The sequence below is a fragment of the Trifolium pratense genome, linkage group LG2 (genome assembly GCF_020283565.1).
Source record: "Trifolium pratense cultivar HEN17-A07 linkage group LG2, ARS_RC_1.1, whole genome shotgun sequence".
NCBI lineage: Eukaryota > Viridiplantae > Streptophyta > Magnoliopsida > Fabales > Fabaceae > Trifolium > Trifolium pratense.
The window spans coordinates 7,880,817-7,895,655 of NC_060060.1; the positions used below are offsets into that span (position 1 = coordinate 7,880,817).

A 14,839-nucleotide genomic window follows, 5' to 3' on the forward strand; every position below is an offset into this window, starting at 1 on the left:
AGCATCGATCTTGGTAAATGTAGTAGTGTGCGATGCACGGACATTATGCGTTTTATAATGAAGCGTCAAAAAATTATTTGTATAAATAGTAAATTAATAATTGAAACAATAGATGTTATCAAAATAATATTAGCAATAAAACTTAATTAAAAATATTAACAATATGAATTATATTTGTAATTGCATTTCAAACAATTTATTTGTAGTGTTTCGTAAATATCATGCAAAGTCCCATTACAAAAATATCACAAATTAGACAATAAGAATGCTAAGAAAAAATAAATATTGAATATTAAAAGGGAAATAAATGAAGAAATAAGGATGAGAAAGAGGGTTGGGTAGAAGGGTTATACAATGACTATGATAAAGTGCTAAAATAGAATATACTTGCAAAATCAACAATATAGTTTCACTCGTTAAATACAAAGAAAAAGAAAGATACAATAAAATCATAAAATTTCATAAACATATCATTCTTCTACAACACTAATAACCCTTCCAAATAGAAATTTCACATGCCCATATATGTATGAGGAGGGATATAAGACATATATATTATAAAATAATTAATTCACAAAATCGTTTTTATTATAGTGAGAGTGTCAATCAACATGTTTGACACTAAAAAAATATTAAAAGAGGTGAATACTTATTATCTAACTCTTGATTTATCCACAAAAAGAAATGATCTAAAGGCTATGATTGATTGATACAATTAGGGTTAGGATTAGTGGTAGGAGAACTATCTAGGATTTATATATATAGATATAATACAAAGTTTATCTCACTTATGCGCAGTAACTATTATTCGAAAGACCAAGTCCGACCTAAAAATAAAGCCTGTATGACATTTCCAAACATTTTCCCACCCCTAAGTAACCCAATGAATTACATATGCTATCAGAAGAAAGTAGGATGAAGATACAGTACAATAGCATAAACCACAAGAATAAGTTAGAACAAATATATATAATTAACCTTCAAAGTTAATCACAAAGTGTTAATAACTTGATATGATTCTACAAAAAGTGAAACAAGAACAATCCATTACATTCAATGAAAAACTAAATTATAATCAGCAGGCTAATCTCTGCAAGGTCATTGGTCGATACTACTGTTACCACTCTCTTGTTTCTTTAACATGTCTCCAACCACAACAAAACAAGTCCTGAAAAGTGTCCACTGTTTTTACATCTATAAATAGTAAGAAACTTATTAGGATATATAGAAACCTAATTTTTTTTTGACACAATATAGAAACCTAATTAAGAAACCCAATTAAGAGCAACATGAAGAAAGTTTCTCTTTATGCTTGTTTACTACTCAACTTCAGTCTTTTAGTTATTTTTCCTTATAGCAAAGCTAGTCAAGCTGATAGACTTGATAAGTTGATTCTTTCTAGAACCACAAAGAATCCACCTAAGACTCATTCTTGGGAAGAGGAAGATACATTGAAAACACAATCTTCATCTTCTGCTGCTTATGTTGCACCTCAAGAGGGGCTAAGGCAAGCTGACAAGATTGTCACATTGCCTGGTCAACCCTATGGAGTGAATTTTGACCAATACTCTGGCTATGTCACTGTTGATCAAGATACTGAAAGAGAACTTTTCTATTATTTTGTGGAATCTCCATATAACCCTTCAACAAAACCTTTAGTATTGTGGCTCAATGGAGGTAAAAATAAAAATATACTCACACAAACTGTTTTATACGGATAACTTTTGTTCTTGTATGTTTTTCAACATTTTATATGTTCTTTTAAGTATCTTTTTCTAGTTATATTATGATACTTGAAAGTGTGAAAATTGTGGATAAATACAGTTACTATGCGCGGTTGCAGAGACCTCTAAATCTTAAATAGTGCGACTATAATTTACAACACCACATGAGATAAGATGGAATGATTATTATTAGTTATAATTGATTGATGACATAACTTCATTTTCATAGTAGTCAAACATGATAGTATAGTTTTACCTAAGAATAAATATCAATTACTTGATACTTGATACTATTTTCCTTTTGAATATAAAAGAACAGTGTGAAACTTGGTTAAATTCTTAGGAGTATAGAATTACGAGTCAAAAAAACGAGTTAACTTGCATGTAAACTTTCTTTCAGGTAAACTATTACGAGTTAAAGTAACTCTAATAAAATCTGTAAAATATCAATTTTACTAGCAAGATTACTAGTTGAGTCTACAGAAACTCAACAAGTTTATGTAGACTCGAGTCTGACAACTTAATGTTTGAAACTTACAGGACCTGGTTGTTCCTCACTTGGGTATGGAGCATTTGAGGAGCTAGGACCCTTCAGAATCAAGTCTGATGGCCAAACACTATACCGAAACAAATATGCTTGGAACGAAGGTACGACAAACATCAACCTAATTAAATTGTTTCATCAAGATGCATTTATTCTAAGACATGAATATCTTATGCGTATGAAATAAATGCAGTGGCAAATGTACTCTTCTTGGAGTCTCCAGCAGGAGTTGGATTTTCCTACTCAAACACAACTTCTGACTATGACAAGTCAGGAGATAAGAGAACTGCCCAAGATGCTTATGTCTTCCTAATCAACTGGCTGGAGAGATTTCCAGAGTACAAAACCAGAGATATTTACATAACTGGAGAGAGTTATGCTGGTCACTATGTTCCTCAACTTGCATCCACTATTCTTCACAACAATAAACTCTACAATCAAACCATTAACCTCAAAGGCATTTCTGTATGTTGTTCAAACTTCAAACACTAATAATTCAAAGGTTTAAATATATTTTTTGTGACCGCAAGTATACCATTTTTTGCTGTAAAAACATTTTGTTAGGTTTTAGTCATTGCAAATATACTATTATTTGCTTTTAATTCGAGTTGTTTTACTTTAGCTCCTATAATATTTGTTTATATTGGAATCAATCTCTGAAATATGTAGAACCTTCGATTTTGGCCCCTTCAATATAAGGACTAAAACGAATATTACATACATATTACAGGGACCAATTACAGTATGAATATATTTTGCAGGACTAAAACAAAAAAACAAAGACCTAATGTAATCTATACTATCATATATATATAACTCACAATCTCATATATCAAACTTCATTATCTTTAAAATTTTCAGATAGGGAATGCTTGGATTGATGATGCCACGGGTTTACAGGGGTTATATGATTACTTTTGGACTCATGAGTTGATTGAGAAGTACTGTGACTTCACTTCTCGAAATCAATCAGCAATATGTAACAATGCAACAGATAAGGCCTTAATTGAGAAAGGACACACAGACTTCTATAACATCTATGCTCCACTTTGTCATGACTCTTCTCTCAAAAATGGTTCAACTGGTTATGTAACTAATGATTTTGACCCCTGTTCTGATTATTATGGTATTGCTTATCTAAATAGACCAGAGGTTCAAAAGGCTCTTCATGCAAAACCTACAAACTGGACCCACTGCGGGTAATATTCTATAATCACTTTTAATAAATTTCAAAATAGTACTATTTGTTTTTACACCTCTATAGCTGTATTTTTCATGAATGTATTCTTTTTTATGACAATTCACAGTGATCTTTATTATAAATGGAAAGACAGTCCAATTACCATCCTACCCACCATCAAGTATCTCATCGATAATGGCATTAAATTATGGATATACAGGCAAGCTCAATTTCGTTATAGTATAAAGTGTTAACACTGCTATGATAATTTGAATCCAAAATAAACAATAATATAACATGTAGAATTGTAGAACCTTTTGAATAATGAGGTTGCAATTTTTATATTATCAATTCCTACTCCTAAATTTAGATTATGCTTTCTCCTACAGTGGTGATACAGATGCAAGGGTTCCAGTCACATCTTCTAGATATTCAATCAACAAACTCAAACTTGCTATCAACTCTCCTTGGCGTCCGTGGTATTCAGGAAAAGAGGTACTCAATTGATTGACATTCATTAATTTAAGAAATTAACTTGTTATTTTGTAAATTTGATAGACGCCCTTACACTTTGGAGTACTGAAATGTTGATCAACTCAATATATGGTTAATTTATTGAGTTTTCTTGTAGACCAAGTAATAACATTTGTTTGATATGTGACGAAATTGTTATAATGACAGATTGGAGGATATGTGGTGGGATACAAAGGATTGACATTTGTTACAGTAAGAGGAGCAGGACATCTTGTTCCAAGCTGGCAACCAGAACGAGCTTTGACTTTGATCTCATCATTCCTCTATGGAAGTTTGCCTACTGTGTCACCATCAAATTAATGTGTTCAAAGCATGATTCATGTTTAAATTGTACTTCCTTCAAATGCACTTTGTGCTAAATCTACTTGTTATATTTCTTATAAAAATTTCAGTTTCATCTTTCAATTAACCGTTCGTTACATGTATCAACTTATTTTAATGTGATGTGGCCAGATAACTTTGGTATGTGTATTGCCAATATTAAAGATTCTCCCTTAATCTATTGTTTGTGACTTGTGAGAGTGTTTCATTTATTGCTTCAATCAACGCAACTATTTCATAATTAATATGTAAAAAATTTACTTATTTTAAGGAGACTTACAGAACCAGTTGAACCATTTTTGAGAGAAGGGTCATCATGAATCCATGATACTGTGGAGAGCATAGATGTTATAGAACTAGAAGTCTATGTGCCCTTTCCCAATTAAGGCCTTTGTGGTTGCATTGTTACATATTGCTAAAACATATCCAAGCATTCCCACCATTTACATACATCTTTATTATTTCAGTTCTTCCACGGACGCCAAAGTTAGGCATCAATTTTGACAACCTCGACATCAACTTTAAAGGACTGGCTAAGCTAATATGACAAACAATCTCAAAGAGGACAACCTCATCTACCTAGCCTCAGTTATTTATCACCTATGGATGGCTAGAAACCTTCAAGTTTCCGAGAATATTGATACACCTGAGAATGTAACTATCAACAATGCTCACAATTGTATTATACAGTTCAAACAAGCAACTAACATGCAGCAGCATATTGATCAAGGTGCGTTTCAGCAACGTCAGAATCATCAAACAACGAATCAGAATAGACATTGGAATAACCCTAATCCTAATAAAAAACGCAATCAGACATGGCACAGACCTAATCAAGGAAATCTCAAAGCTAATAGTGACGCAAATCTATCTAAAATGGGTACCTGGAACCTTGGAGCAATCATCCGCGGTGAATATAGCGAACCAATGGTGGCGGGGACGCTCGGATGGACCCTTAATCGCAGAAGCCTATGGGATATACCAGACTGTCCTTTTGGCACAAGCTTAGTGCTTCAAACGAGTGGAGTTCGATTCACATCTTGAACGACAAAGTTGATCTCCCTCCCTTGCACACGTATGTTGGCTGGCAGGCAGCATAGTTCTGGGTATCAGAAATCTGTTCCCTTCATGACTCGTCATTCTTCTATTTCTTTGGACAGTGGATTTGCTTTAACCATGATAAAGTAGTGTTATGATTCAAAATAGCACAGGCATAACATAATTGGTTGAGGTAAATGCACATGTGGCGAGTGATTCTTAAATCAAGAAATCTTGGGATGTGCATAAATATTGAAATGAGGATCAACGGTGGGTATGAAGAAAATTGATGTGCATAAATATCTTCTGGATCCGTCCCTATATATATATATATATATATATATATATATATATCCACCAAATGCTGGAGATTTTGATTGAGTTTTGGACGAAATAGTGGGAATTCCTTCTTGCTTTCCCAGTGATGTGATGCATCTCCCTATTGGATGTGGAAGCGGAAATGGGTTCGTCTTGTAGTTGGGGTATCGATCCCATACCTCAGGACGGGAGATTGTGCAATGTGCTTATGTTTGAATTTGTTTTCAAACATTTGTATGTCTGTTTCCCCTTTAATGAATTTGAAGTTGGGATCTTGAATCATTTGAGGGTAACGCTTTTCCAACTTCATCTCCTAGCATGAGCTCAAATTAAAGTCTTTCAACTGGTGTGAGTGGGCTAAAACCATATATCTTAGGTACTTGTATATATACTTATTAGGTAACATATTAGGTAACATCTGAGCATGCTTCTCAAATAGATATCATCTCTTTCTCCTCATTATAATATATTTTTATGGGACCTACTTATAAAGATGTAGTATTATTGATGAGATAGTGACACCGATTTAGAATTTTTTAAGAGGTGCTTGGTTGGAGGGATTGAGTACTTACTATGTACTATTATTAAAAAATAATAAATTAGTGGTATACGTGGAACCCAGTTAAGTACTCAAATTTGGGGAGCTACATTGTGGATGCTCTAAGGCGGTCCCTTTTATCACTCTTTTCTTATCGACTACGAGGTAAATAACGTCCGACGAAAAAAAAAGAGCTAAATAAGTTTTTAGTCCTTATAAATACCTCGAATTTTGATTTTAGTCCCAATAAAAATTTCACCTATTTTTGATCCCTAAAAAAAAATTCACACAACTTTTGGTCCTTACTTTTTAATCAACTCTTGTGTATTTTCATATTTTAGAATGATTGTTTTATTCATGTTTATAATATTATAAGAACATTTCCTACAAAAATTTAAATTTTTTTAACATAAAATTAATTATTTATAAATTTTAAAGCGCAAAAAACCTAAAAAATTCATATTAATTTGGTTTCTTGTTAAAAAAAAATAAATTTATGACCACAGAAAAATCTATAAAATTTCGAATGACATGCACAAATCTTAATCTTAATATAATAAAAGATCAGTGGTTTTGCAAATCCCATTTTGAAACCCTAAATCCTTGCCCAATCAATCTCCTACATTTTTCCATGTTGACCAATCACACATTGCCACCTCTAGGTTTTCATATTTAGGTTTTTATTTCCTTTTAGGGTTCACCCTTCACATATACACACTCCTTACACATGGCATTTGACATCTTTGTGTATCATCCAATATAATGTTGACACCTCTAGGTTTACATCTTGAGATTAATTCTAGGTTTACATTTTTACATTCATTCAAATAATTCTTTGCCAGATGTCTCATGTGGACCTCTCCAATAATTGCTGGTTTATGCAAACAACTGGTATTGTTGAAACAATTGGCACAAGTGGTTTATGGAAACAATTGTGATTTTATGATTGCTTTCCCAATTTTTTTCATTTGTGAGATTTTTTTTCTCTCTCTTCCCCCTCTCTCTCGTACGCTCTCTCGCTCTTTCTCACCTTCCTCTCACACTTTCATCTCTCTTTCTCTCTGCACTCCCCATCTCATCCTTCATAAGATCCACACAACAACCTCCACCACCATCTACAAATCAACCACTCGTGAGAGTGATGGAGTGGCCGAGTGAGAGAATATTTGCCGGCGGGAGAGAAGTTCCGGCGAGGAGGAGGAGTTCCGGCCGAGAGAGTTCTTGTGGCGGTTTGTGGTGACACGGCGACGACGGAGGAGACTAAGCTTCTTGCTCCTTCTTTCTCTGGTTCGATCTTAATTTCTATGCTCTATTTATTTGTTTTTTTTTTCGTTGCTTTTTTTTTCTCGGTGAGGATGGTTGAAGATTGGAGGTGGTGGTGATGTGTGGTGGTTATGGTGGATGGTGATGTATCTCCAAATTCATCTTCTAGATTTCATCTTTCTCAATTTTTCAATATTCATCTCTCTAATTGGTTTTATATGTTGTTTTTTTGCAGGCTCCATGGAAGGATAAGGCTCCTCCATGAAATTTGATCTTTGGATGTCAATAAACTCAGGTGACTAGAAAAATTTCATCCCTCTTTCCAACTTTTTCGTTTTTTTTTATTTTTAATTTTTTAAATTTTTTCAGGAAGCATTCCAGTGATAAAATTGAATTTTTATCAATTGGTATTTATATAGTTTATCACAAAATTGCTTACTAGATTGTGAGGTTTTGTTGTTAATCCCATTGTAAGTGTCATTGTTGGATTGTCTAATCTTAATGCTATTGGAGACAAGAAAATGAAACTCAAACTTGGTGGTGAGAGTCTTCTCTTTAATTTGCACTATCTTCATATGTCAGATCTCATATTGATCTTATTTTAATTTATTGTTCTTGTCTTTGTTAATTAGGAAATGATAGATCCTTATTGGGAAACTTTTTCTTATGTAGGTGTGGCATTAGGAGACAGTTTGACTCTATACTAAAGTGTTCAAAGTCACAGACACTAAAATACCGGCAAATCAGTTTGAGTTCATGTCTTTCCATGACATTCTCTCATGTACTAAAGAGAATCAGTTTCTTGGTATGTTTTTTTTGTCATTGTTATGAAGTAGCAATAAATGTCACAAGAAAGGGGGGTTTGAATTGTGACCCTTTTTAAAATTATTTTATGTGAGTTTAAAATAACTCAAGACAATATTTCTTTTAATTGGTTAGTTAACAATTAACAAAGAAATATAGTTAGCAACAATAAAATAAACAATATATAAATGAACAAAATAAATACTGAGTTAGTTGCTGAATAAGTAAATGTTTTAAGGCCCAGAGCACTCTGGTATTACTCAGTTAGTTAGTTTAGTATGTTTTAAGGATTTTAGAGTCCAAGAGAAAAACACACAAAAGTTATCCTGGTTCACCCAACTTGGGCTAGTCCAGTCCTCACAGTCCTTGTGAGATTGTCCACTATAAATGCTCAGATCAGAACCTTCTGTTTCGCATCAAAAACTTGATCACAACTGGATCAATACAAACTGCTTTTCTTCACTCGAAAAGACTTTTACACAAATGTTTTTCTTCACTCGAAAAGACTTTCACACAAATGCTTTTCTTCACTCGAAAAGACTTTCACTCAAAATGCTTTTCTTCACTCGAAAAGACTTTCTCACAAACACTCAATCTAACATGAAAGAAAGACTTGAGAGGGTTACAATATTTGTGGGGAATATGGGTTAAATCAACTCAAGTGAGAGATTGATAATAGCAAGCTTTGTCTATTTGTTTTTCACAAATTTATGATTGATATCTTTGATGCTTTGTTTTGCTTTTGAAGAGTTTATGACTTGTTGATTTTTGCTTCAACTAAGTATATGATTTGATTCTTTTTGCAAACTCTTAATCTTCTCTTCATGTAGCTCCATTGTATTTATAGGCAAATATAACCTTGGAGGAGCGTATGAGAGAGGGATTTGAATTTCAAATCCAACTTGACATGTCACAATGTTGTGCTGTCAATTTGCTGTGAATAGTGCGTTATCGTTGCTTCAGTAACATTACCGTTATGGCAATCTGCACTACACTTTTTATCCAATGACAACCACTGCATTTACGTGGCCCATATATGTCCATAAGAAGGAATTTTTTCTAATTTAGGGTTGGACAACTTGTATGCAAGTGGGAAAAAATATCATGTAATAATTGTACTTGTTTTGGTGACTCATGTTCTTTGTTGTTTTCTTGTCCCCTCTATGTTCCCTTGAAGAGAAAGAGGCTTGCTACAACTTGGCTTATGGTGTGACTTCACCTTGTTGGCCAATTTTCGTCCAAGCCATCATTGTGTGATGTGGCTTTCATTTGAATTTCAAATCTTCTTCAATCATTGATGGAAGCTTCCTTTGTTTGTCCAAAGGGCTTTTATTCACTTTAGTTCAAAAAGGCTTTATGGCCCATGATTCAATTTATCCCATGTTTGGTATATTCCTTACATAAGTGTTTCCTTAAAATACTACCACTTTTGATGAGGCAAAGGAATAATATCTTTGTGAAGCACTTCATCATTTATGCCAAGACTTTAAGATGCTTCTTTTGTTTTTACTCATTGCTTATATGTTTTGCTTGTCCATTGGTTGCTCATCCATAACGTTACCGTTGACAGATGATATCATTATCGTTGAAACATTTCTCACAAAACACATTAGTAGATAACAAGATAATCATAATTAAAATTAATTAATATGTTTGTTATCTTTAAAACATCAAATAAGGATTTTGTCCTCAACATGTTATTGCTGTTTTGAGATAATTTGGCGCTGGTGAAGACCATTTTCTGTTTGAAATACAATCTGGTCAAGCCATCAAGGTCTACCAGTTACACAAGTGAAAGTCCCTTTGTGTTTGTTTATATTGTAAATTTTATGGACAGAGAAATTCTGTTTCTGTTCTGCTTATTCCAATCAATGTTCTGTATTTAACTTTGGTAGGTATGTATCATGCGTTGTTGGATGCCCAGTTGAAGGATCAGTGTCTCCATCAAAAGTAGCTTATGTGGCTAAAGAACTATATGATATGGGTTGCTTTGAAATCTCACTTGGTGACACAATTGGGGTGGGCACACCAGGTAATGAGTTAAGATGACTTTATTTTATTTTCTAATTTTACATTAACGGTGTATTGGTTTGAGAAAATGATTCCTTTTCTTTTCTTTCACATAATTACAAAAATGTTACCCTATTTTTACCATTTCATTTTTTCAAAGATTTATTAACATTTAATAACATAAATGTTATTCTCACCATTTCTCTACAAATAATTGAAAACAGTGAAAAGAGTATACGTCTGTCAAATATTGAATTGAGACTGGGTAGAATTGTGAGATTAATGCCAAACTGTGTTTTTTTCTCTTAATCTGGAATATACATTCTTTTTCTGAGAATTTTCTGTTTCTTTCGTGATCAGGCACAGTAGTTCCAATGCTTTTGGCTGTAATTAATGGCGGTTGTACCAACCGAAAAGCTTGCTGTTCACTTCCATGACACATATGGGCAATCCCTTTCAAACATTCTTGTATCCCTCCAAGTAAGTTAACCAACCTTCAAACGACTATAATTAATGGAAATTCACTTGGATTTTTGGCAGTTGGAAAATTTAGAATTTGCCACAACCATTTTTCTCAGGGCTGCCTTATTAAGATCAAACAGATCATGTTGCAACTGCATACTTTGAATGTGCTTGACTGAGTTGAAACATGAGCAATCCTATCTTTAGATCGGACAGCCTGAGATACATGACTGGCAAATTCAGGATTTTCCAGCTGTAACAAATCAGAAGCATATTTTTTCTAGAATATAGATTTAAACTAGGTCTGCTTTTTATGATTTGGTAGTCACAGTTATTAATTGACATCATTGGTTTGTATTCATATATATAAACAGATTCTTCAGTTGCTGGTCTTGGTGGCTGTCCATATGTTAAGGGGGCTTCGGGAAATGTAGCTACCGAAGATGTTGTGTACATGCTTAATGGTCTTGGTGTGAAAACCAACGTCGATATTGAAAAACTCATGTCAGCCGGCGACTTCATCGGCAAGCATTTGGGGCACCCCTCTGGCTCAAAGACCGCCATTGCCCTTAGCCGAGTCACTGCTGATTCTTCTAAGATATGATTATATATATAGTACCATATAAATATATTTCCAGGTGCTTCAACCAATGACAGATCATTCTATATGTTTCATGTGTCATTTTTTTGTTGCATAATTATAGAACAAGAATAAATTTTCCACTCACATTGATGAGTTAGGAAGCAGCAATGCCTATAATATGTCAATAGCAAATGCAAGGTTCTCATTTGAGTGAAATCTTGCAATTTTTATACAGCCATCATGCATGCCATTCATTTGTGTATAATGATGTATAGTTAGATATAGTTATACACGGATGACTCATTTTTAACTCTAAATTGAACAACAAAATGGTTGATTGGTAGGATTTATATCTTATAATTTTAATTTCATAGAACTTTTCTTTACGCCCTTTTGCTCATCCACTGATCCTTCCTATAACATGTATTTGGATTTACACATTAAATGGCTATGCAATATCAACATGTGGCATTGATAAAGGCTACATAAGGAATAAGAAGAAAGAATTCAATAAATAATTGACTATAATATAATTGTTAATGGTATTTCATGCAATGATTTGGTTAATCTTTTTCCACTTATTTTGTTTTCAAACTTTCTGATTGCAAGTTTGAGCAGTACGTTGACTATGCTCTTGATGTTCCAATGCGCAGATACTCTTCTTACTCCTACTACTGTAAGTCTATATTAACTCTTAACAATATTCCACTTTATTCTTTGATCAAATCTTTATTATTTTACTACTTTTTGTGTAAATTTTACAGCTTTAATTAATTCTCCTTTTACAAGTTTGATTGATTGCCTCATTGAATTGCACTTTCACGACTCATGTTTTTTTTTTGGGTTACAAATGTGTATTTTATATTTAGCCAGCCGGCACCTAAAACTAATAAGCATCAATGGCAGGTACAGTTCATCACCAAATGATTTTGGAGGAGTATCTGCGCATTTTGATGTTCCTTTGTTCAGGTAAACAATGTGGATTCATGTGCTCTTTTCTCTTTTACTTTGGAGTTTGAGTGGTATTTCTTGATTTCTATCAATTTTGTATGTTTGCTCATTTCCTACACTTTTCATGGTGTCAAATTTTGTTCTACGGATGCAGTGACGAACACACAGTCGGTTTCAAGGCCACGATGACTTTTTATACTTTATCTCCATGTTCTCTACAGCAGATCATCCCAACAAGTGAGTTTAATTGTTATTCAATTTCTCCATTTTCTTCTTTTTCTTCCGGTGTTTTTCTTCCTAATTTTGCTTGTATCATTGTTGCTTTTCATCTTTAGAGGGTAATATAAATTCCCTGTTTTAAATTGTGTTTTTATTTTAACAAAAGGATGCATCTAACACTTGATAGTGGAAAATGTAATTCGCATAGAATGAAAAGGATAGATATGGATTGTAAAATTTGAAATTTCTAGATTGTTTGATGATTTATTTTCTAATATTTGCTGAGATTGTGTTTTTTGCAGATAAAGGATGGATTAGCTTGAAAGTTTTAATCATCTGTGTTATAAGAGGTAGTTTCTCTTCTTCTATCTCTTACATTATGATCCTTAATTCCATGTGTTAACAATGAAAGTTAAAAGTGGTTTTTCCATGATATGTAGCTATTGGGGGTTTGTTTTGTTGGTTTGGGAGATTAGGGATCTTCCAATTAGAAACACACTAATTAACTAAGCAACTAAACCCCTTCTTATTTTTTTTTTGTAAGCAACTTTTTATTCCTTTTTTACTTGTGCATATAAATTTGGAACTCATGTTGGCGAATCATAATTGCTACTTTTTAGGGGAGGAGGGATAGGTATGTATGGTTACTACTATTTTATAGGGATGACTACATCATCATTGATACTTTTTAGGAAGTCTTGAGCATCCAATCCTATATTTTTGAATAACTCCTTCACTAATACACACATATTTTCTCATTGATCAAATACACCACTCTTCTAATTTTCTTTTCTATTCATCTCCTCTTAAATAAATAAAGGGTTAGAAGAAGATAATTTTGACATGTTGAGTGTTGAAGTAATTGACTTTTTCTTAACGAAAAATTGATTGGTATTTGATTATATTTTATCTTCTTATGGGTTTTTTTTTTGCACTTGAATTGCAGAGTATTATAGTATGGGGAAATATTGGTGGTGTTTGATATAGGTTACCTGGTTATGCCTTTTTTTCCTTTTGAAATGCTAGAGGTAAAAAGATTCTAACTTCTGCATTAATTTTCTCTGATTATGTCTTTGTGATATTTCAATTAATTGAATTTCTTTAGTTTTGTTTGGTCGGTGGAATGAGATTTTTATTGAGCATGGCTTAAGTGGTGGGGATTGAAACATAGATGAAAAACTTCTATATACACCATGCATGTTCTCATTTAAACTAATGAGGTGAAAAGTACAAGCAATACTAATGAGGTAAATTTTTTGTCACATAGCAGCAACGTGGTTCTATTTGTAACATTTGAACATCATAATTGTCTTGGCAAAATTAACAGTTTTATTGTGTGAATTATATTATTTTTTCTGATTTATATTGAAATTTATTTTTTAACAATTAAGATTATTTTTTCTACTTGATTGCTTGCTTTTTAGATGTTAGTTATTCTTGATTTGATTATCCATTTGATTTTCTCCATGACTATGGATAAACTATGTTCAATATAGCTATGTTTACATTGTTGCACGTTGTGGAATTGAAACCAATGACAAATCATGCCGGTAACATTCAATATAGTTATCTTTTTATCTCAGATATGATGAATTTCCAAATTTTATGCAGGGAACTTTAGATTGTAGGATATGATAGAAGATTATCAATTTGGTTTTGGGCTTTCGACCTGGAGTTTGAAGTTATCAACCAAATTAATGGAAAAAAGGAGCTGTGATTATTTTTTTAATTATTGTTTAGAGGAAGAGAGAAATAGATTGAGTCTATGTATTGATGTTTTTCTTTAAAGTATATCGTAATGTACTCTTGCATCTTTATTGTGCATTGAAACTTTTTTTTCTTCATATTGTCATGATAATGATAATTTATGTGGTTGTTTTTGTAAATTGAATTTGGCTTCGTATGATATAATGAGATTGACCTAGAAAAGTCTTATACATTGAAGGTTGATGAGAGGAAAGGAAGGTAGAAATAATTCTCATATGTTGAAGAATACTATTTTGGAACTTGCTATCATGTCGTTCACAAAATTCTTCTATCATCACTAAAATTTCTCCTACCTATATTTTGAATAGCACTCCTATGTCCCATACCATTTCTATCTATTCTCAAATGGTAGTAATCTTCTTTCTATAAATGTCATGGGTCATAAAAAGTTCTATTATAAAATTCGGTGTGATGATTCACTTGAAGTGTGCATATGGTCTGCAATGATCAATTATGTTTAACCCACTTAATTAAGATTAAATTATATGATGCCTTTAATTTAAAACATCATATATTTGCAATGATATATTATGTGCTTAACCCACTTAATTGACAACATCCATGGTTGAAATAAATTTGGTGT

The 14,839-nt window shown here is 32.7% G+C and overlaps 1 protein-coding gene and 1 long non-coding RNA gene across 29 annotated transcripts; both read left to right on the plus strand.

The window, feature by feature from the left end:
• The first annotated feature begins 1,289 nt into the window (after positions 1-1,289).
• LOC123904094 (serine carboxypeptidase 1-like) lies at positions 1,290-3,471 on the plus strand. Its single transcript, XM_045953783.1, has 4 exons — positions 1,290-1,677; positions 2,265-2,372; positions 2,462-2,733; positions 3,130-3,471. Exons 1-4 carry the CDS (start codon positions 1,290-1,292, stop codon positions 3,469-3,471), a joined length of 1,110 nt encoding a protein of 369 aa, XP_045809739.1.
• A 3,613-nt stretch (positions 3,472-7,084) lies between these two features.
• LOC123909974 lies at positions 7,085-14,304 on the plus strand. 28 transcript variants are annotated; one of them, XR_006810094.1, is made up of 15 exons: positions 7,167-7,426; positions 7,563-7,601; positions 7,696-7,755; positions 7,842-8,000; positions 8,133-8,265; positions 10,160-10,296; positions 10,635-10,754; positions 11,111-11,374; positions 11,938-11,995; positions 12,226-12,288; positions 12,425-12,507; positions 12,792-12,839; positions 13,436-13,517; positions 13,595-13,736; positions 14,101-14,304. It is a non-coding gene; the product is annotated as an uncharacterized LOC123909974 (long non-coding RNA). The 28 variants fall into 28 exon arrangements; XR_006810084.1 differs by lacking the exon at positions 7,563-7,601 and having other exon boundaries at positions 7,145-7,484; positions 7,830-8,000; positions 11,929-11,995; positions 12,232-12,288; XR_006810074.1 differs by lacking the exon at positions 7,563-7,601 and having other exon boundaries at positions 7,151-7,484; positions 7,830-8,000; positions 11,929-11,995.
• Positions 14,305-14,839: the final 535 nt, after the last annotated feature.

Coding starts and splice junctions, on each gene's coding strand:
- LOC123904094 (XM_045953783.1), top strand. CDS start 1,290: ATGAAGAAAGTTTCTCTTTATGCTTGTTTACTACTCAACTTCAGTCTT. Junction 1,678..2,264: donor AGTATTGTGGCTCAATGGAG/GTAAAAATAAAA, acceptor TGAAACTTACAG/GACCTGGTTGTTCCTCACTT. Junction 2,734..3,129: donor TTAACCTCAAAGGCATTTCT/GTATGTTGTTCA, acceptor TAAAATTTTCAG/ATAGGGAATGCTTGGATTGA.